We start from the raw sequence: 22,507 nt of genomic DNA, 5'->3' as shown, positions 1-22,507 counted from the left end.
TATTTAATATACTTTTTTTTTCTTCATTTCAATTAATTATTAAATGTATTCATCAAATTAATAAACTAAACTGAGGTTACAAGTCAAGACAATAAAGTTGTTGTTTTTTCCACACAAACAGAAACATTAGACCAAAATGTGCATCCTAAACTTTATTGGACTGTTTTAATAAAACTTTTTAAAAAATATTCTCAGATATAAAGATGAAGACTAAATACTGTAACTGAAGAGGTTAACAGCGTCAGATCAGTGTTTATTCCAAAAAACGGAAACTGGAAGGTTAAAAATAAAACAACACGAACTGAACATCACATCCAAATAAATGGAAACCGAATCAGGAAGTAACTCAAACTTGAGACAATACAGATCACAAAGCAGCAAGTTAAAGCCCATTTTCAGACTCAAAATGTCGAACTGTTTTGAAAGGATCAATGCGAGCTGTGAGAACAGCTGAGGACTCTTCCATAAAACTGGTTTGAGAATGAAGCTTTACAATACTGGGACCCTAAAAAACAGCCAACATGAACTCAAAACTTCAATGTAGATTTAAATCAAACAAAGTTGTGAAACTGCAGGTTGAAAGCATTTGGATCTCTCATCACTTGCAGCTGCTGATGGCCTGAGTGGCGTTTCGAACCGAAAATTTTGTTGAAGTTGGCAATGAAGCTTTTGCTGCATTACAGAGTTCTGTCACAGTATATAGGGATGAATATGTGGCCGACCAGCAATCATCTCCAGTCTTCCGCTAGAACTCTTAGTATGCATGAAACACAAATGTAGAGAGCGAAAATGAAGGTAAAACTGAGGAGATGCAGGGTTTCACTCTCCCTTTGTGACCAAATCTTCAATGTAGGCGTCCAGCTCATCGTCACTGCTGATCTCAATGTCCTGCGGGACAAAATACACACATGAACAAAGGAATTTCCAAACATTCTTTCCCATTCATGATTCTAAACAGCTCATTATTCTCATTTCCTTGACAACAGTCCACAACATCAAAACAAATAGCAAAATGGATATTATTATTTATGTGTGTGTGTGTGTGTTTCAGACCTCCTGGACTTTCTGCAGAAGAGCAACGATGTTGGTTCTGAGTTTGCGGAGTTTCTCTTCAGATTCGCGTAGTTTGGCTTCTGCCCCGCTGCTCTTCTCCTCCACGGCTCGTGCCCGAGACTCGGCCCGCGTCTGGTAGGAATTACACAGACTCTGGAGTCCGGCCTCATACTGCTGGAAATACTCTTTCTGCAATGCACAAGACACTCATTTAAGCACTCAAATCATTCAGCCTTGTTATAAATATCTCAACGATGGTCTGTACTCACGATGGGAAAGGCCACAAGGTCCTCTGCACTCATAGTGTTCACAGAATCTTTAGGGATTCGGAAATCCGGAGGGAAAAAATACCGTATAAACGTCCTGCGCAAAACAGACCATGAATGTAGGGATGAAAAACATACACAAAAAAACACACAAATCATTAACAGAAACAAACCTCATCATGGTCACCAGGCCTTCTGTGGTCTCTCTGCTCGGCCCGCTCTGAGTCGTGTCAGGCTCAGCAGCGGTGGGCGGAGTTACAGAACGTGCTGGACCCTGATTGGTGTCTGGACTTCGTGATTCTGGAGAGGCTGGACGCATAAGACGGACATCATCGCTGCCCTTAAACACCCTGAAAACAAACAAACGAACAAACACAAATGAACATTTGACGTGCAAAAGCAATTCGAATTTTAAAGTTGCGATGAAAAAGAAGCAGGGTCGGAAATTAACGCGGGTTTGGGGTAAAAATGCAATAAAAAACCTGCAAAAAAATGCACAAAAAAAAAAAAATGCAAAAAAAACAAAACATTGATAATTACCATTTCCATCAGCCATATAGGTAAAAAATGATGTGCTAAACCTTTTTTTCGCAAAAAAAAAATCTTGGATGGAAACCTGGCTATAGATTTTTTTAATTCTAAAAATATAATTTTTTATTATAATCTCATATTTTTTTAAATAATTTGGGTCATTTTGTAGCAATAGCTTTCACATAGCACATGGAGGCTTTATTTGAAACTTTAAACTAAATTTGCACAGTAAATTTAAACAGTCAGTAATAAAATAAGAAAAAAAAAAATGGAAACAATAGCACAAATAAATACAATAGAATAAAGAAACAAATGAAAATGAAAATGGCTTTAAGTTAGAGGTGGGTCTAACAGTTGTATTCGGGTAAGAAATACTACAGAAGACAGATATTTTGACAGCTTTGTGTGTATTTGACTGTTTAAGCACTGTTAAACCACGAAAAAGAACTCAATTTGGTCCTCACAAGCCATTTATGAAAGGCGACTTTATGTGCACGTCACTTATATAGATCAGTGGTGCGTGTGTGAAAAGCATGAAACCTGCAGGAATGAGTAAAATGATGTGCAATACTCGCAAACCCGCACCAAAATTCAGGCCCTGTAACAAAACTATTCAACCTGAGGGAACGAGAGGAGTGAGTGAGAGGAGGCGGGTGTGTCACTTTGCCATCAGAATCGTTTCAGATATTTCAGTATTGAAATATTGATATTTTTGACAACACTAATTTGTAGGAGTTTCTAGGGGTTGAACGATTTTTTTAAGCCGACATTTATGTGATTAAAGTCAAGTTGACTAGTCGCTGATGACGTCATTGATGAACAAATAAGCCAGAACCTCGAGCTGAGACTCGAACGCGGGTTGCCTTGTGCACAGCTATAGCAATATGACAGCGCTCCTACATAACAGCTTATTTTTAGAATATATTTCTGCGCTACTGAATGATTCTGTGTGCAATCTTCACGTGATGAGCGCGCTACTGTCTGTATGTGTGTGCGTTACAATGCAGCAGCGCATTAGTTTAGGACAGCGATTAACTCGCGTGTACAATAAGCTGTTTAAAACATGCATTCACCTGATCAATTTTGTGCATCTAGATGGTATAATCAAACATATCTTGTGGAGCGCTCGGAGTATGCATGTATTTGACATTTTAACTGTTGAAAACTGAGTGTAAAAGTGAACTTCAAAGATTTCTTATCCTGTTGCGCCCTCTATAGGCCATGATCATGACTAGTCGACGCCAAGTTTAAAAACGTCATGGCAGAGCATTAAAGTCGACTAGTCTGTGCAACCCCTAAGAGTTTCCCTTTCAGACACAGAATTTATGGGAGGAGACTATTTAAATAAGTCATGCAACATGGTTTGCTGTGGTATATTAACTGGCATTTGCGCCATTATTTAACACTTGAAAAAGCATGTCTTCACCCATTTCGGGATTGCTTTCTCACATTAATTTGCCCTGTTTAGTAAATCTGTCCCTTCGTGTAGTATGTCATAAATGTGGTAAATATTGATTAGTGTGTGATAGTGCATGTACCAGCGGTCTCTTGGAGTGTTCATGGGAACGTAGTCGAACTTGACTTTCCAGCGTACATTGTCCTTTCCCGTCTCTACTGCGGTTACACGACCCGTGAACCACTCGCCGTTCACCTTTGCCTCTACCTGCATGCCTTTATCTACAACACACACCATTGATTAGATCTCGACCACACAATTCCAGGCATCTCTTTACTATCCAAAATGATATACATATATTACCTTTCTGTGCATTATTTTTTGTCACATCTTTCTTCAGATCTTCATTAGTGCTATTCGTGATAACCTAAGAGATAAATTGAGATGAATTAAAGCTGTATTGAGTGTGAATTAAGCGGTGTGATGTGATTCTGTACCTCAGTGTTGGTCTGTTTGACTGATGCTGCTGCTGCGACTGCTACTGGTTTTTTTTCCACTGCAGTTTTCCCTCGAGCCTGAACAGACGCCGCCATCTTAGATTTTTTGGGTTGAGGTTCATCCTCTTCTGACGCACTGTCTTCTTCATCCTCCTCTTCTTCCTCCTCTTCCTCTTCACTTTCTTCTTCCTCGTCATCCTCCTCTTCTTGGACTCTACCCTTCTTTATGTTTCCTTTCTTGCTGGGTGGAGTTTGTTTGCCAGCAGTCTTGGCGGACGATGGCTAGCATAAAATAGTTACGATATTTTTAAGCACAATGTGAAAAGACAAGATATTTAAAGTTTGAGTTAATGTGTTTTTGAGTCGACTTACTGTAGCAGTGCGGCTCTGCATGGCACCTTTGCGAGCCGGCGTTTTTGTGGGCGGAGTTGGGGGCGGGGCTACAGGTTTGGGGGCAGGTTTTGTTGCCTTCGCTGCAGGTGACGGCTTCGCTTTGGGTGGAGGTGCTGGTGGGGTCCGCGTGGGTCGTGAAGGAGGCGTTGGTTTAGGGGGAGGAGTTTTTGTTATCTGCGGTTGACTGACAGCTTTTCTGACCACTGCAGGGAGAGGTGGTGAACGTGGGCGGGGTGCTGCTCGCTGGGATGAGCGGGTCGGCTATAAGGGTTCAACAAATTAAAGAGAACAATAAATAGCTTGAAACCTATCAAAAACATATCCAGGTCAAATTAACCCTTTATCTTAAAAATAAAATAAAAATTACGCCTATTTTTAGGATCTGTATTTTATGACAGTTAAGCATATTCCCAGTTATATGGAAGCTTATTTCAGGCACAGAATAATAATAAAAAAATAAGGTAATTGCGACTTTTTATCTCACAATTCTGATTTTTTCTCTCACAATTGTGAGTTTACACCTCGCAATTCTGACTTTTTATCAGAATTGCGTGATATAAAGTTGCAATTGTGATATAAAGTCAGAATTGTGAGATACAAACTCGCAATTACGAGAAAAAAAAAGGTCAGAATTCTGACTTTATAACTCGCAATTCTGACTTTATAACTCGCAATTCTGACTTTATAACTCACAATTCTGACTTTATAACTCACACTCGCAATTCTGACTTTATAACTCGCAATTCTGACTTTATTTCTCAGAATTGTGAGTTATAAAGTCAGAATTGTGAGATACAAACTCGCAATTACGAGAAAAAAAAAGTCAGAATTCTGACTTTATAACTCGCAATTTTGACTTTATAACACGCAATTCTGACTTTATAACTCTCAATTCTGACTTTATAACTCGCAATTCTGACTTTATTTCTCAGAATTGTGAGTTATAAAGTCAGAATTGTGAGATGTAAACTTGCAATTGTGAGATAAAAAGTAGCAATTATCTTTTGAATATGTTTTATTCAGTGGCGGAAACAAGCTTCCATACAGTTATCATACTGTAATGCGAACACAAATATATTATTTAAAATGAGTAAATTTATATATATATATATATATATATATATATATATATATATTTTTTTTTTTTTTTTTTTTTTTTATTATTATTATTATTATTATTTTTTTATTATAAATCATGGTAAAAAAAATGAGTAAGAACTATGAAAAATGTCCAGCTACATTTGGCCAGAAAATGTGCTTAACTGCGGTGCAGATTTAATCAATAATTTGGGCTGAAATATAACTTTTTTGCGTGCGATTCATCCACAAACATCTAGATGCACACATACTGTACCTGAGGCGTGCGCTCTTCTGTAGGTTTTGTACTGACATCTAGAGGCAGCCGTTTTATATCTGACGCTGATTTTATTGTTGTGGTTTTCTGAATTAGGAGAAATAAAGCATAAATTTAACCAAAACAGACAGAGAAAAGCTCAGAAGAGAGCTGAGGTGACAGGCAGACCTGCAGGGACTCCAGTTTCTCTTGCTGCTGACGGATTTTATCTGACAGATCTTTCTGTTTGTCCTCTGTCGACTTGATGTCTTTTTTCAAAACGCCGACGGGCAAATTCTGCTTCTGCTCAGACGCATCACACCTAACAGAACAGAACAACAAACAAAACCATAAGAAACACACAGTCTTAAATGGTTAGACTGCTTCTGGTGTCTAGTTTCCCAACCTGTCCTGGGTGCCGTCCGGGTTCATGAGACACACCCAGCTGTCTGGGTATCGTTTGTCCACAGCATCCATCTGAAACGGCAACGTCCGCCATTTCAAACACTTATCTACAGGAAGATAAAAACAATTAAGAAATTAGATTTTATGGGGGTATTCAATTAAAGTTCCAAGAGGCCCAGGCTCTATATTTTCTTCCGAGCGGAGGTCCAGACAATGCTTTTTTGCAATAGTTACACATTTTCAACTGAGCATCAGTAGTACTTAGTAGAAGAAGAAAAAATCCTAAACTCAAAACCTACAAAAAAAACCCCTATCCTCAAATAGTCATCAAAGATGAGGATATTGGATATTGAGTCTGAGAATTTACACAATAAAAATAACTATTTGCTACATTCTGGTTTTCTGCATTGTTTAGCATAAAGAATCAATCTATTTTGCTGCTCACTGTTTTTGCTGCTGTTGTTAAAATAACCACGTCATTGCAGCTATTAAATGTGGTGCTTTATGTCTTTAGCTGGAGAGAAGCAACGTGTCACTTAAGTCACTCAACGGTACAATGAGAACTGCGCATGTGTGTAGAGAGTGTGTCTGTAATAGATGTGAAAGGTGAGCACGAGAAGAGATAACCGCTCTACCGACTTTAGTACACTTCCTTTTATTTCCATTTCTATTTTTGACCAGAGTTGAATGTTTATTTGTCTGCTTTTTCTCACTCAATCCCCATGTATGCAGATGAGTGTGATGTTTTTATTAAATTATTTGTTTAACCCGGGGAAAATACGCCATCTCTCGTCTCTCATGGATCTTTTCCTCCGACACCACATATTGTTTGTCTCTCTGGGAAACAACATCTCAACTTTGCGTTACACATGGAACACAAAGGGCTTGAATCAAGCACATTTGGCTCCAGATTACAATATTAGAGGATATAGCAGCAAAAAGATAATTACCATAAACTGATTTATGATTTATAATTACCATAACTGATAAACTGAGTAATAAGCTGATTACTATATACTGTAGAAAAGGTAAAATGATGCTAATGTGTCCGGTTAAACCTAGCCAGCGGTCCGCTATTTGAGGACGCATGTCCTAGGGCAGTGGTTCTCAATGTGTGGTACGCAGGCTCCGTCTAGTGGTACGCAGAGGAATTTCGCACGTAAGATCAAACCGGTGTGATCTTTTACCAGAGAATGTCTAATATGGCGAGTAGTTTCACTCTCACTACACTTCCGGCTTCTGAACTGTTGCAGTTCCACTCTGATTCCACATGAGGGCGCTCACAGGACGAGTGCAGAATGAATGGAGGTCAATGGCGGTATACCCCTCAAAATCCACTTTTCTCAGGATATAATTTTTTGTCTAGTAATTTGAATGTTGTATTCGAAAGGAGATGCAAATAAATTACACATTGCTGGGTGTTAGATTTTTTAGAGTCACTTATTTGCTTTAAAAAGTCTTTCAAAATGTCAATGACGTCAGAATGCTAGCGTGTTATGGGCAACAACAACTCAACCTGTAAGAAATCAAAACGACATAAGTACTCGTTCATTCAACTTTCGACCTAAAATCCATGTTGAACTTGCAAAATCTACAATCAGATCTGAGATTTCTCAACGGCGATCGGGTGAAAGAGACAAATTTAGCCGTCTAGCCCCATTGACTCCCATTCATTTTGCACTCATGGGCGATCGCCCCCAGTGGAACTCTGGTGGTACTACAACCAAAATTCGGTACAATAGGACTTAATAGGGAGTGGGCAGGCTCTCCGTAGACGGGCTCTGCTTTTACTGTCTATTGTGTGATCAGTCTTGGCTGGTCCCTGGAGCGTACGATACGATTACACCGGTGTGAGTAGAACGGTCAGTGCATCACGTGATCAACTGCTAAATTCATGTGCTTATTTGCAGTTGGCTGGCGCTGAGCCAGAGACGGACGCGCGCCACCGGCGCTGTCAAATATCACAATTATTCAGTGTTTTTAACCACATAATGTTTATTTTAGGTTTCAGACATTTAAGTAAGTACTAAAAAAAAAACATTTATAATTTGTAAAATACACACTGATGTCTATGGAAGCGGAAATAATAATAATTTCCATTATAATTAGAAGACACGTTTTATTCATATCAGATTGTGTAAGAAACACATTGTGTAAGTAACTTTAAAGTTAACTCTATTCTTCTCCCAGTTCACCGGCCACTTACTTTCACGTATTTCGGGAGAAGTGGATGAATTCACGTGCTGTAAATCCAACAGATCCGATTCTCTGAATGTGGCACAAACTAACATAACGGCGCATATAGCTCAACTAACGCGATCGTTATAAAGGTGTTTAAACAACATAACACTTCCACTTTCATTTATTTGACAATCGGAATATCAAATATTTCATGCCATAGCTAACAAATTTGTGAGTATTTTGAATAAAAAAAATGAAATAAAAATGCGGTGTGTCACGTGACAAGCAATGACGCGTCACCATGGAAACAATAAAGTGATCAGTTCTAAATAATGATCGCCTTGAAAAACTCACAGGGGTTAGCCAGAATATTTTAAATGTACGTTTTTTTTTTTATTAATATTTTAAGTACAGTAGGCTACAGTTTTTATTTCACTTTTAGGTGCAATACATTTGAATTGAATCATTATTTAAGTTTTTTATTTACCTGTATGTAAGCAGCACAGTGCAGTGTTAATGTTCAAACTGTGTTTTTACAATGTTTAAAGTGGCTGACAATAATAAATATTCTTATTAGAAATTAAGCTGCCTCATTTTTGAGCTGTGCATAACTGTAGCTGAATAGTTAGGCCTACTACGCTACTGTATTTTCATATTGGTCATTATGGTGGTACTTAGAGAGCCAAATATTTTCTGAGGTGGTACTTGGTGTAAAAAGTTTGAGAACCACTGTCCTAGGGTGTTCTGGTTGTTTCTTAAAGCATTGCTATGTGATTGCTTGGGTATTTTAGGTGTTTTTTTTTCACCTGCCCAAGTCATAATAACCTACCCACATGACTCTGGTCTCTAGATAAGGGTCAAGTTCCACCTTCAATGAAGTCTAGAAATTTTGTTTATGAGTCTAATTGCTTAGCATATAATAATTAATAAAAAATACACCAGTAACAAGTGTCACAATTAGAGGCAACATTCACATCGAACAAAAGCTTAGTACTTTAGTAATCAAATCAGTAACCGCAAAATATGTTTTTAGGATATAAATGTGTTTCTGGCATATTAAAGGAAGCTTGTGAAGTGCTGAGAGTGAGTTTATGTTCGTACCACACTGGATGGTGACCGGTATCTCCATGGCTCTCCGTCGGCGAAACCGAATTTCATTTGATGGGACGGCGTTCCAGTTGGCCGACAAATAGCCAAATTCATCCCAGAATTTCACTATACCCTTCTGAGCTGTTGAGGGAAACATTTAATTCATGTTAAATTTATTACAAACATTATAAAAAATAATATATGCATGCGCATGTTAGTTATCAACAAAAAGAAGACAAACACACAGACTGACCTATACCGATGTCCTTCCAGTACTGGGCGAGATATTCTCCCATGGCTCTGAGTAAGTGTCTGTATTCTTTAGCGTCTGCAAAGTCCTGCTTGTTGTGCGTTGGCTCGAGCACTAGATAGGGAACATCCACCACTCCTACAACACCTCCACAGGCCCTGATACACACACACACAGACAATTTACAACCATCGGCATGTCGGCTATAGCATGAAAAAGGTCAATATAACAACTGCTGTCTGCGTTTTAATGTTAATCAACTAACAAAAGACAAAAAAATAAATAATAATAATAATTAGCTCACTACTCTTGACTAAATAACTTTTGTAACTTTCATAAGGATTAATATGTATAGGGCCCTATGAAACTCGAAGGTCTTCACTGCAACCCGTCAAAATAAAAGTAATTGTGAGAGAAATATATTACTGTTGTACAGCAGAATTTAGCTATGTCTCAATGTGTTAATAATATATGTATTTAATTTATACAGTGAAGAATATGCAGTGTTATTTTACATTTGTTTACTTTATTTCTGTACCTGTAAAATCTATTAAAACTACTTAAAAGCACTCTTTATTTCATATGTATCTTTGTTATGTTGTATTTATGTTTGCCTGCTGAATGTTAAATGGATCCAATCCATGTTTAGAAATTATTTGATGATGCAGCAATAAACTAGTATAACTTAAAGCATGTTTTTTAAATTTTTTTTTTAACTTTGCTGATTTAAAACATGATCAAAACACAATCTATTTTAATGTGATCAAGTGACAAATATCGGAATCGGCCAATAATTGTTTGTTAAAATCGGTATCAGCCCCAAAAAATCCTATCGGTGCATCCCTAACTGTTACACATCAGCTTGTATAATGCATAATGTATAATATCTGTGTGTGATTTTCACTCACATTCCTCCCTCCAGCTGTGGTCCCGTCTTCTCGTACATCTTAATAAGACGGCTGCAGTTATAGACGAACATACCATCCTGGTCTCGCCTCTCGATGTTCACGCCAAATATAAAGTTCAGCTCCTTGGGTTCTTTCAAAGCTCTGAAACGACAAAATGCTGATTTGAAACTGTGTTTTGTGAGCGCTATACAAATAAATCTTGACAATAGTCAGCAAGCGTGTTTTCGAGGCTATATTAGACTAAAGTCAAATGGTGATAGCTATAAAACATCTTTAAGAGGTCATAGTGTATTTGTAGGAGTGGATGGTGTGTGTTACTTTTGTTTGGATGCATGGATGGCTTGTTTTCTAGTAGCTTCGGCACGTAACGCCACAGCCGAATCCTGCGCCTTTCTCAGTGCGGCCTGAAATCATATGAAACAAATTTATTAAAAACCTGCATATACGACAAACTCACAAGTGCAATTTATGAGCATCTAAATTCAAATTTGTTTAATAAATAGATAAAAATTGATAAATAGTTCTGTACTGGGTCTGAATTGTGTGTGTGTCTTACTCTGGCTTCTTTGGATAGGTCATCACCAAGCTTTAACTCCAGGGCACGAGCTTTACTCTCGGACTCCCGCGCCTTCTCCTCAGCTAGAGAGGAAGTCAAACATATGCACAAGTCAAGTGCCATTTATTTACAGTGTTTTTCCTATGTTAAAATTTTTTGCCGGCTGCCAAAACAATTTTTTTAGTCCCGCCAAAGCCTTATTTGATCATTTATTTTGATTTATGAGTGATGTTGATGACAGCTGCGCATGTTAACTGAGAGAGAGAACAAGCCCCTCCTCCACGCCTCTCTCTGTCTTCAAACTAAGCACTGTCTTTGCTCTCTCTCCCCCACACATATTAATTAAAATCAGCAACGCTGTTTGCTACCAGTAAAAAGCGCAGAAGAAGAAATGATTGATTGGTATGTTTTACATCTCACAACCAGTGTTTCAACTGTGGAAAGACAGATAAAACAGCTTGAGAATAATGCACTATATTGCATGTGTAAATGTAAATGATTATATTTCAAAAATGAATTGGAGTAGAAAAGTTACTTTAGGGAGTTTGATTGACAGACGATCTGACCTATCATAATCCGCCATCCGCCGAATCCGCCATTTTTGTCCAACAAAGCAGTCAGGAGAGTAAGCAGATTAACGTTGGAGGATTTGAACTTGAAAAACGGAGTGTACTGACGTTATTCCGCAGTTAAAACAACATTCCTTCTGATGTTCATGTTTATTTGATGCTATAAATGAACTAGAAGGAAGAGATGATCAGTTCAAGAGCAGCTTTAACTGAGGCTCTACAGCGATCTGTCAGACACATTAAAGAACCACAAAACTGTATTTACTGTTGAAATTTTATTTAAAAAAATTACCAAATTTGAAAGGTGAGACTTTGTTTCATATCTGAGACTTTGTTCAAGTATCTGAACCCCATTGAAAACCTCTGGAATGTGATCAAGAGGAAGATGGGCGGTCACAAGCCACCAAACAAAGCCGAGCTGCTTGAATCTTTGCACCAGGAGTGGCATAAAGTCACCCAACATTAGTATTGTGCCGTTTAAAAATGAATATGAATTTATTTTCTTTCCATTATTCGAGGTCTGACAACACTGCATCTTTTTTGTTATTTTGACCAGTTTTCTGCAAATAAATGCTCTAAATGACAGTATTTTTATTTGGAATTTGGGAGAAATGTTGTCAGGAGTTTATAGAATAAAGCAAAAATGTTAATTTTACCCAAACACATACCTATAAATAGTAAAACCAGAGAAACTAATAATTTTGCAATGGTCTCCTAATGTATTCCAGAGCTGTATAATATATATATATATATATACACACACACACACACACACATATACATGTATATAAAAAACATCTCCCAACCACCGTGCCACCGCCGGTGGTTGGTCCATTACCATTGTCACAGTCCTATATACACACACACTACATAAATCATTATACAAGAAAAGACGAAAGAAGACGACCTGGGACAGAGACATAAGTGATTTGATTGTACAGCACAATGTCTAATTCACTCACTTCACTAAGAATCTAGTCTAAAACCCATTTATATTTCCTCGTCTGTTCGAATCTTTATCAAAAGAAGTGTGAGATGATGCCTTTACAAACATGCCCATTTCCTGTGTGCTTTTAAAGCAAGCATCTACATCTATCAACACTCATCGTTCAGTATTTGTGGAGCTTAAAAGCAGAAACGGTCAGATAGAGGAAATGACATCATAACCCACAAAGCCAACTTCCCTTAACACCCACCAGCAATACTAGTCCAGTTTGAGCTGTTTGTGTGGGCTAGGATTAAACTCACCGAGTTTTGAGAGGTGATCTGCCTTCTTGACCTCCTGCTCCGCACGGGTTTTAAAGCGCGTCGACGTGTATCTGTACATCCTAGAAGTCAAAAGAACAGGCTGTTCTGTATTTGGGATTGTTTTTGCCTCTGGCAAGAGTTACAAGAATGCTCCACTATAAAACTAGTACTTTTTCACAGCATGAAGAGGTTTGATATGACACCCTGAGGCAGTGTATATGTGTGAAGCTGGTATTTTTTCATGTTTACCTAGGGTTATACAAGCAACAGGACAATCGCTTGGTTCGAACTTTGTGCCCCTGAATGAAGATCCTCATCCTGGGGTCGATGTACAGGACAGCAGCATACGCACGGAAGGACCTCCTCTCTGGCTTTCTGTTTATGACAACAAATGTACATTCGGCATCATCAAAAAACATCCAACATTACATTAACATGTTAAAGGTCCCATATTATGCCCCTTTTCACAAGATGTAAAATAAGTCTCTGATGTCCCCAGAGTGTGTATGTGAAGTTTCAGCTCAAAATACCCAACAGATCATTTTTTACAGCATGTTTAAATTGTCATTTTTTGGGGCTCAGAAAAACGCGCTGTTTTAGTGTGTGCCCTTTAAATGCAAATGAGCTGCTGCTGGACGACCCAGGGGGCGGAGCTTCATGAGCTCGCGCTCAGTCTCTCAGGACAATTTCATCTCCCGGAATGATGATAATATCAGAAACTCTCAGTAACGGTGTTCATTTCGAGTCGGACAATAATGCCTACAGAGTCAGAGTGCTGTATAGAGATGAAACAGGTATAGTTTAGTAGTTTAATTACGGTTATTATAACGTATTTGTCATCTGCTTGTATGTATCCATTATTTATTAATAGCCTACAAGTCTGCTGTCTGAATGAGGATCAAACATATACTGATGAGTTTAATAAAGTTTATTGTACATCACACAAAAGATGAAGCGTCAGTTTTACTTCAGAAAATCACCATAAGAGCTGAGTAAACACAGTAAGTTATAAGAAGTGCGCAAGTACATAAACGAATTTCGGTAGAGATGAGGGAGCATTCCTGTGGGCGGAGGTTAGTCAAAAAACTGTTCTACTGACGTCATTAAAGAAGGAAGTAGAGGGATGTAGTCCAAACGGGCCGTTCGATGTAGTCGACTTCTGTTAAATAAAATATCTCGCTTGGCATTGAACTTTGAGCTTTATAATTTTACAGATATTATTTATGCTCTAACAGCAACATTACACACTAACTAAAGTTTGAAACATGGGATCACGAAGAACGGGACCTTTAAAAACCCACACTGTATATTAGTATGTTAGTCAGTTAGCATCAGGCTGGTTCCCTCGACAAAAACCCAATAGGATTTAGCCATAGGCTTTTGGATATCGCTAAAAACATGCGCTGTGATCAACAAAAGCTTATGATACACTTGCACGTTTTGTCCATCAAGATAATTATCACAGATGAACACAACTTTTATGAATTTTGAAGCTTAAATGCAGTCGCCAGAAGTAAAAAGCTAAAGGTAGGCTATAAACGAACTACATCAGGGTCCCACGTCTTTACCATCACTAATCCTCCGACAACTCTTTCAGTTTTTATCTAAAAACATTTTCCATGAACGTTTGAGCTGGAATAGTTTATAAGAGCACAATTATAAGCATAACGATGCTGTAAAAGCGGACTGAGTTTACTTGTTCGGTGTTTAATCTCCTCAACAGCCTCTGTAGTCTCATTTAGCCACTTGTTAGCAACCGCCTTTTTCAAGACACGTAACAGCTTCAAAAAAGCACTAGTGGCGTAACACTGATGTATTTTATGCCGTAGAATAAAACGTGAAAGTGTCTTGAGCTTGTGTTCACCACAGACATTATTTCAGCCATTTAACTGAAATCCCATTAAAAAAAAAACCTTGACTTCGTGATGATGGATGATTATGGCAAAAATCAAATTTTTTTAACACTATTATTGGTGGGTAATGATATGATCAAAGTCTTATTTCACGATATGAGTCTTTTAAAATATCAGTGAAATTTCACAATTATCGAAATTAATACTAGATTAACTAATGTAAGGAAAAGGTCCTCAAAGCAATTACATATGACAAGTAAACAGTCAGCAATACAATAAGAACAAAGAAACTAATTACAAAGAAAATGGACAAATAAGTACAGCAGAATGAAAATATGAATTAAATTAAATGAAGTGTTTTAAGTTTTTTAGGAAGATGTACTAACAGTGGTATTCAGATAAGTAATAGCCTACAAAAGAAAATCGAAAAATCAAATGTAAAATAACACTGCTGTATACATGTAAATTAATCCTTATTAAATCTACTTAAGTTATTCAGGCAAGATCAGTGAGTGATTTCCCTTTGTCATTTGTTGTTTGATTATCATTAATGACATATTGTGCCTGCTAAAGACTGCAATTTCAGCAATCTTATAAGACCATTACAAATTACACTGTACGACATGGATCTAATAAAATTGGGTACCACATCCATGTCGTACAGTGTAATTGAATCTCCGAATTGAATCTGTAATTGAATCTCTGTAGCCTATTGAATCTTAAGCTACGGCACAAGTTAGTACAGAAGAATAAAGCGGCATCAAATAGTGGTGAACAAACAGAGCAAGATGAATCGCACTTTGGCAATTGTGGTTTTTAAGTTTTAGCACCATGTTGCGTTGATCAATACGCCATTTCATGTTGCATTTCTATTGGCTAGTTAGTAGACGTAGGTCGTAGCAGCAAACACACTGCGAGATGATCATGATAAATTTATGACAGTGTCAGAAATTAATCGCAGGCTATCTTTGGTCACAAGAGTGTGACAACGGCTGTCTTTGAACCTCTCTCACTGAACGACGGAGGACCACTGTTTAGGAGCCATGACTAAAGAAATCGCCACGATTGGTCATCTCTAATCTGGGACAGCACAAAATCATACATTGTGTATCAGGCATACGGCTGCTGTCACTTTAAGAGCTAATGGATGGATCCAATAAACTGTTCTTTCAATCACACCCCGCAGTTTAGCAACAGTAGACTGCATTTTACAACACTCACTTATTTGGCTGAGTCAAGTCCCCTGTGGTCAATAAGTTTATCCCTTAAAACTCATCTTTCATCACCAACATGACATATTTCAATGTTTTTTTCCTTGAATTTTTTTTCTTGATGCCTTAAAATAGCTTGAATGTAACTCTACGCCCTTGCCTCATTTAGTATACGCGGTTCTATGAATATGCAAATTAGCCCCGCCTCCACTCACTGAGATCCACTAGTTGACGATCACACGTTGATCTGATTGGTTACAAGGTAGTTTGTGACGTCAGAAACACCAACGATTTCAAAGCGTGTTTTTGAGACTGTCTTTGGTTCACTGCAGTTTTAAAGGTGCCCTAGAATGTGAAATTGAATTTATCTTGGCATAGTTAAATAACAAGAGTTCAGTACATGGACATGACATACAGTGAGTCTCAAACACCATAGTTTTCTCTTTCTTATTTAAATCTCGTTTTTGAAAAACACCCCTGAAAAACAGGCGAATCTCCACATAACACCGACTGTGACGCAACAGTCGGGATCATTAATATGTACGCCTCCATATGCCAGCCCATGTTCAGTGCCAGGCGGAACTGCACAGCCGAATCATCGGAGGTTCTGCAGGTGAAGAAACAAGCGAGGATCATAGGGAAAATGGCAGATCTATCTATAATCTATCTATCTATAATCGGATACCGCTACAGTTTAATTCGAAGTTGTTAGTTGCTCTGCCCATTTCACCATGGACTGTTTTTCTAACCTGGAACAATATCAAGCAGCCAGGCTTCTCTCGGCGTCTCAAACGGACGAAGGGGGCAATTTCAACTAACATTATATTCCCGCAAGCGGTAAGTAGTGATTTTATTAACGATAATTTACACTGTGTTATCTAGATCCAGCGCGATATTGTTTTTTTCCTCGAGAGACATCATGGCTTGCAAACGAGCGAGCGAAGCATGGCAGTTGCTCAGTGTTTGGATGTACAAATGATCACAAAAATATTTTTTTAGCTCCTTCATCCGAGCCTCTGAAGAACCAGTGGGTTATGTGAATTTCTGATGTGTAATTGTTCAAGTTCAGACAGATAATCTTTCTCTCAAAGTCGTTCAACACTGTTTATGCATCAGTAGATCGCGTTGCAGTGATAAGATCTTCATTCACGCGATCAACAGGCTGTCATCTGCTCAATGCTCATCACTGCAACCATTTATGTGATGGGAATAGATCTAAATACTTAAACTTCTCACGATTCATTAATCCCGATAGCTGTAATAGTAAAAACGTATAAAAGCTGTAATAGTAAAAGATTTCCAGATAGCTCTACATGTAATGCAAGATATTTCATATGCAAGCATGTCAGCCAATCACAGCAGAGGGCGTTTACTCTGAAGTCTCTCAGCAGACACGCCCCTTCAAACAGAGCGTTCAAATCAGAGGATGAAATCAGGCTAGGAAATATGCCTTTTATTTCTAAATTATAACAAATTTTGATCTAAAAAACATACTAACATTATAAGGGCACCCCTGGAAACATTCTAAAATAATAAAATAATCCATTCTACGGCACCTTTAAGGAGAAAATACTCAGCAATGGTGTTGACTTGAATGGTGTTGAATTTCACATGGTTTGTCTTGAAGCATATTAAAAACACCACATAGACATATAAACAACATTAAAAACTTGATTTTAACCACAGGGGGGTTTTAAGTTTTGTCTTTTAGGGAGGAAATAAAAGCACACCGCTGTGAAGTATTACTGTGTTTTCATAATCGTTGGATGCCAAAATCGAAAATCAATTACGATTAATCGCACAGCCCTACACAAGAGTACTTGCTAAGATCTGCAGAAATTGGACAGGATTAGACAACCCTGGTTATGAAAATTAGCGAATGGACTCACACTCCCTCTACGGGCGTCCCGGCCATCATAATGTCCTGGTGGTCCGTCTCCACATCCAGCTCCGGCTCTCGGTTATCCATCAGCTTCAAATTATAAACTACAACCAGTGTGCCTACGAACACACAATACTCAGATTTAACGGCCTCAACAGACACAATCTAATTAACCGGCCTTCATTTCAGACAAAGTGCTGTAAAAACCAACCGCTGGGTCCTTCGATCTTCTTGAACTGCCGAAATAGCTGCTCTTCGTTCTTAAAAGGAGAATACTTAAAGATGAGTTCAGTCTCAGTAGCGTACTTCTCAGTGTCTTGAGTCAGAGGCTGCTGGGTCTTCACGTCCCAACTGGGTAATGGGACAATCACCTATGAGAACAGGCCAAAAGCATTTAGAGAGCTGCTCTTCGCTTAGAATGAGCGTTTGTGTATGATGCCTCCCCATCAACTTCTTACCTCATCCAGACCCTCTTCCTCATGAAACGTTCGCGACAAAAACAAACACGTTAATTTGTCGTCTTTTTTGGTGAAAAGAATGAAGTCCTTCCCTATACGCATGGAACCCCTAAAAGAGACCAGGACGTACATTAAAAAAACATAAATAACGAGGTAATGTCAGTTCATCGGTTTCCAAGAAAAGTGTAATGATACTTACGACTTTAATCCGTTTCCATACTGGCCGATGTGAGTAGACTCTGGGAAACGCTTGCTCGATTTGCCGAACTGGATGACATGAGTGGCTTCACCTATTCAAAACAGTTCTATTGTCATCACTGTTGTGTACGAGATCTTGAGTTGAAAATGCATGCATTTTGTTGTATGAAGGGTTTGGTTTTCTTTGCTTTACTCACTGGGGTCCATTCCAGTGCCATCGTCAAGAAAACACAGCATAAACCCGCCTCTCAGATCTGGTCTCTTCTCTGATTGGTGGTAACAAATGAATATTAACAATCTATTTTGTTATACTACAAATTTTAGCAAATGTTGAAATTTATTTCTAGTTAAAACCATTGTATGTAACCTGTGTAGATGTCTATCCGTGTGGCATTGGCGTCTCTGTAGAGAAGAAATGGAGTGGATGTTCACTTCAACAGTGCAAATATTTTTGATGATAGAAGCCCTTTTTACAGCCGTTATTAAGAAGCCAGTAAGTTTTGGTCGATCGGATCACAAGTAGACGAGGGAGACACACTCCAGTTTACACCTGGTGTTTTAATCCGTCTCTTTTGTTCACTTTTAACCACTTCTGTCCTGATTTCTTCGAGGGAAGGGTTTACGGGCGAGTAAATGTATGGGTTTTTTCAGATCTTTCGATCTAATGGATGAAATAAGCTTGTGTAATTTACATATGAACATGACCGGAGGCAACGGAAACACATACAGGGAGAGCATCAGCTTTAGTTTCTGCTCTGACAGACACAAGACCAGCCGAACGCTGTGAGTGTGTGTTAGAAATCAGGAATGGAGAGAGAACATTGTGCTTGGTACATTTTTCATCTTCAAACCAAACTTGGGTCTTCAGCCGATAGAGTTTAAATCCCGTCTGGCTCGAGCTCTTCCCATAACGTTACTCATTAGATCAGTAGTCGGAGAGAAGACGGTCTTTTGTGGCTGTTTGAACACATTCAACAACATGAGCGTTTACACTACGAAAGCAACCCGGTCAAATGTGTTTTTCAACTCTCTCTGGAAGTGGTGGAAAGTGGACAAGCTCAAAACGTTAACAACTGTATTTACCGTCGTCCACTTGTGATCCGATCAACCAAAACTCATCTTAATACCAGGTGAAAACAGGGCCTTAGTGTCAGAAATATTTATTTTTAAAAACTAAATTGTGTTTGTACCTTGAGTTGTCCACTAGTTCAGCCAAAGCTCCAAAAAGAAACTCATGGGTTGTCCTGTTGGCAATAATAGAATCGATAAACAACAAAAGAAATGACCTTTTTCATGGCCAATGTTACTTTTGTCCTTTATGGCGATAAATACCCAAGTATTTGTCAAAATATTATTCATACATTATTAGAACATTGTTATACATGTCTAAACTGAGCAACATCCCCATTCAAATTGTTCTTTGGCCTCCAATTCACAATAACATGCATTTGTTTGCAATTCCATTAATAATGGGCGCATTACTTTGCTCATCAATGCTACAGTAATTTTCCATGAAACAATGAATAATTTCTGGGTATGTTGTCATTGCAAACTGCTTTATGGAGGGTAGAAGCAGGATCCTACTGACTGTTCACGGACCATGCAATGCATGTCGGCACACAAAAATGTCCGCTTTTGAGAATCACAAGTTCCAATCTGATTGGTTGATTGATTGAGTCAGGGCGCACATACTTTTAGCAGTCCGATGGAAAACAAGGTTTCATGTCATCTTTTGTTTTGTTGCTTGCAAGAAAATTTGTAATGCTAACTCAAATTGATACTTACGAGTTTGTGTGCAGATATTCAAAGGTGAGCTGAGCTCGGTTTAGCGAGCTATAATTTGTATAGGCCATCGTCTCAAAATAAAACAAATTAAAAAAGAAAACTAGCTGATTGTATTCACGTCTCGTCTCTACATTCTTCCCATTTCATGAGAATCATGTGTGATTGTTCAACACCTAGAAAACAAACAAAAACAAGCATGTCAGTACAAACTAGCCATCCAACGCAAAATTGTGATATATCACCTGTTTACAAACTCATTGGAAAAGACTATGTTCAAAAAGGAAATTTAACACTGTTTACAGGGATCTATGGGATTTAAACTTTTTTTAAGTAGTGACAACAATGGGCAATATGTTGCATACAGTAGTGTGCTTCGTTACTGTTATGTCGCATCCAGTGATATAATTTTTTTTGGAAATTAAAAATATTAAATTGCATTTTTAGTTCAATTTCAACTAAAAAAATCTTGAATCTCATGGATGACAATATATTTGCAATGCATTCCTATGGTATTCAAGTGCATTGCATTGTGGGATTCCACGCAGTGTTATGTTGTATACTGCATTCTGGCAAATGTAGTTGCATAGCCTACTCTGCACAGTATGCATACCACATACTGCAAAAATAGTAAAGTAGTATGTTATTGTGAGAATAACCTCAAATTTGAGAGAAGTATTAGTACTTGTTGAAAACATACAAAACTATAGCATTTGCCATTCTGTGTGCTTCTTTTAAAGGTTTAGTCATACACTTTTTTTGTCAATTAATACGAACAGCAAATGATGTACCAAACCAAAATGATACCCTTTCCTTTAGCATCCATGATGCATTTATTGAACCTTTAGCTATTTAAAATGATAATGCATATTTTCCCCCCTCCTAGGCTAAATAATGACCCAGACAGGTGAGCTCATGAGTGGGGTTTTTACTGTCTGTCCTTGAACTGATTAAATTCACACAGAAACACACGCGAGGCCATCACATGCTGCCAAGGCCCTTGAGATCCATGCAACAGCAGACACTGAACTGCTAACACTTTCATTCGCCAAACACTCAAATCAGCATCTAAATCAATCAAATTTAACCCCTGGCTCACACATTAAAGCATGCACAGAAGAACTGGTCAAATAACTGCGGCCTGGCCAGAAACAACCGTCTTCATTTACAAAAACCAACAGCCTTTGTACAGTAACACAAGCAGTAAATGTGATTTCAATAATGCAAACCATTTAACCACTCTTCTACCTCCGTTTCTTTTTATCCAACGATTTCTGCCTGCTGCATGAGGAAAACTACGAAACAAAACGTGTTTATTCCTTTTTCGTTCATAGAAAGTAGATGCAAGGCCTCGAATCGCTCCAGCAAGCGCTTTCCCTCGAACAACACACACGAGCACTGAGACAGCTTGCCCCGCCCTCCTCGCCACGCTCAGCCAATCACATTTCCCGCTGACTCATTACTCGCGTCTGATTAGTCGAAGTCGCCGTCATTCAACGTAAAGCAGGAAGTAAGTTTGCTGGTCCATGAAGGAATGTGGTGTGGAAAAACGCGGGGAGGGAATCGTGCTAAAGCACAACACGACTAATCGATAAGCTGGTCTTCTGCGATTGGTTTTAAAATCATATAAAAGGTAATCACGATAAGACAACTTTTATGTGATATTAAAATACAGGTTAGCATGAATTCAGTCGCGTTTGGTTAGATACGTTGATTGCATATATTTTTCTGTTTAAAGGTGTAAAACGTGTAGGCTTTTTAGACAATCGTTCCTGGTAAAAAGGGGATGCTGATGATGAAAGGTGTATGTAATGGACGAAGGGGACAAAATGTCTGCCGTGTTTTCTGAACATAAAACACGCTGTTTGATCACTTCAAACATGTATTGATTTCAAAGCGCTGTATGCATTGCTTTTTAATGTGTTTTACCCATAAATGGTTAAGAAATCACACCTGGCTGTCTATGATGACAGCGCTTGTCTCTGTAAACCGCAACAACACCAAAAATGTGCGACGCGCACTTTTTAGCCAATAAGAAAACGCGTTCTTCCTTTTACATTATGGGCGGGCTTTGGAGAATGCGTCGTGTTGGGATTTTTTATATCAATATCAAATATATGCACTATTATTATTTTTGCCTTTACAAAATAAAATGGGTAACTATAACCTTTTAATATTACATTTAAAGGCAGTTTAATTTGCAACATTTAATATGCCTGTTAGACTTAATGATTAATCTTATATGTCGAAACCTTATTATTATAGTCCCATATTAAAATGCATGTTTGTGCTGTTTTAACTGAAAACAACTTGCACTGACATCTAAAATATGCCAGTGCCATTGTTTTGTCTCAAGATGCACACCAGTAATGTTTTTTTTTATCTCTAAGGCACATTTATAAAAGTTATTTAATGTCCTAATCCTGGTTTAATCTAAGCCCTGTCTGT

At 38.2% G+C, this 22,507-nt stretch overlaps 1 protein-coding gene across 2 annotated transcripts; it reads right to left on the bottom strand.

The window, feature by feature from the left end:
• Window positions 1-137: 137 nt before the first annotated feature.
• morc2 (MORC family CW-type zinc finger 2) lies at window positions 138-21,492 on the bottom strand. 2 transcript variants are annotated; one of them, XM_079858671.1, is made up of 27 exons: window positions 21,308-21,492; window positions 20,063-20,235; window positions 19,468-19,521; window positions 18,645-18,679; window positions 18,475-18,543; window positions 18,279-18,369; window positions 18,080-18,188; window positions 17,833-17,992; window positions 17,629-17,740; window positions 12,925-13,050; window positions 12,676-12,755; window positions 10,859-10,941; window positions 10,621-10,706; window positions 10,303-10,443; window positions 9,398-9,552; window positions 9,157-9,285; window positions 5,876-5,981; window positions 5,659-5,791; window positions 5,491-5,577; window positions 4,116-4,397; window positions 3,744-4,025; window positions 3,610-3,673; window positions 3,389-3,527; window positions 1,493-1,669; window positions 1,323-1,416; window positions 1,054-1,242; window positions 138-888 (listed from the first exon to the last, which is right to left on the bottom strand). In XM_079858671.1, the coding sequence occupies exons 2-27, from the start codon at window positions 20,128-20,130 to the stop codon at window positions 820-822; spliced, it is 3,120 nt and encodes a 1,039-aa protein (XP_079714797.1). In that variant the 5' UTR covers window positions 20,131-20,235; window positions 21,308-21,492; the 3' UTR covers window positions 138-819. The 2 variants fall into 2 exon arrangements, with proteins under 2 accessions (XP_079714797.1, XP_079714798.1); XM_079858672.1 differs by having other exon boundaries at window positions 21,289-21,450.
• Window positions 21,493-22,507: the final 1,015 nt, after the last annotated feature.

Source organism: Squalius cephalus, assembly GCF_949319135.1.
Source record: "Squalius cephalus genome assembly, chromosome: 23".
Lineage (NCBI taxonomy): Eukaryota > Metazoa > Chordata > Actinopteri > Cypriniformes > Leuciscidae > Squalius > Squalius cephalus.
Note: the sequence above shows the minus strand (reverse complement) of the source record. Positions and strands in the feature narration are given on the sequence as shown.

What these genes read in the sequence shown, in the direction of transcription:
- morc2 (XM_079858671.1), bottom strand. Translation starts at nt 20,130, where the DNA reads ATGGCCTATACAAATTATAGCTCGCTAAACCGAGCTCAGCTCACCTTT. An exon ending in CCACAGCTGGAGGGAGGAAT is followed by an intron (nt 9,553 to 10,302) that starts GTGAGTGAAAAT and finishes TGTGTGTATCAG; the next exon opens with GGCCTGTGGAGGTGTTGTAG. An exon ending in CAGAAGAGCGCACGCCTCAG is followed by an intron (nt 4,398 to 5,490) that starts GTACAGTATGTG and finishes GAACCCTTATAG; the next exon opens with CCGACCCGCTCATCCCAGCG.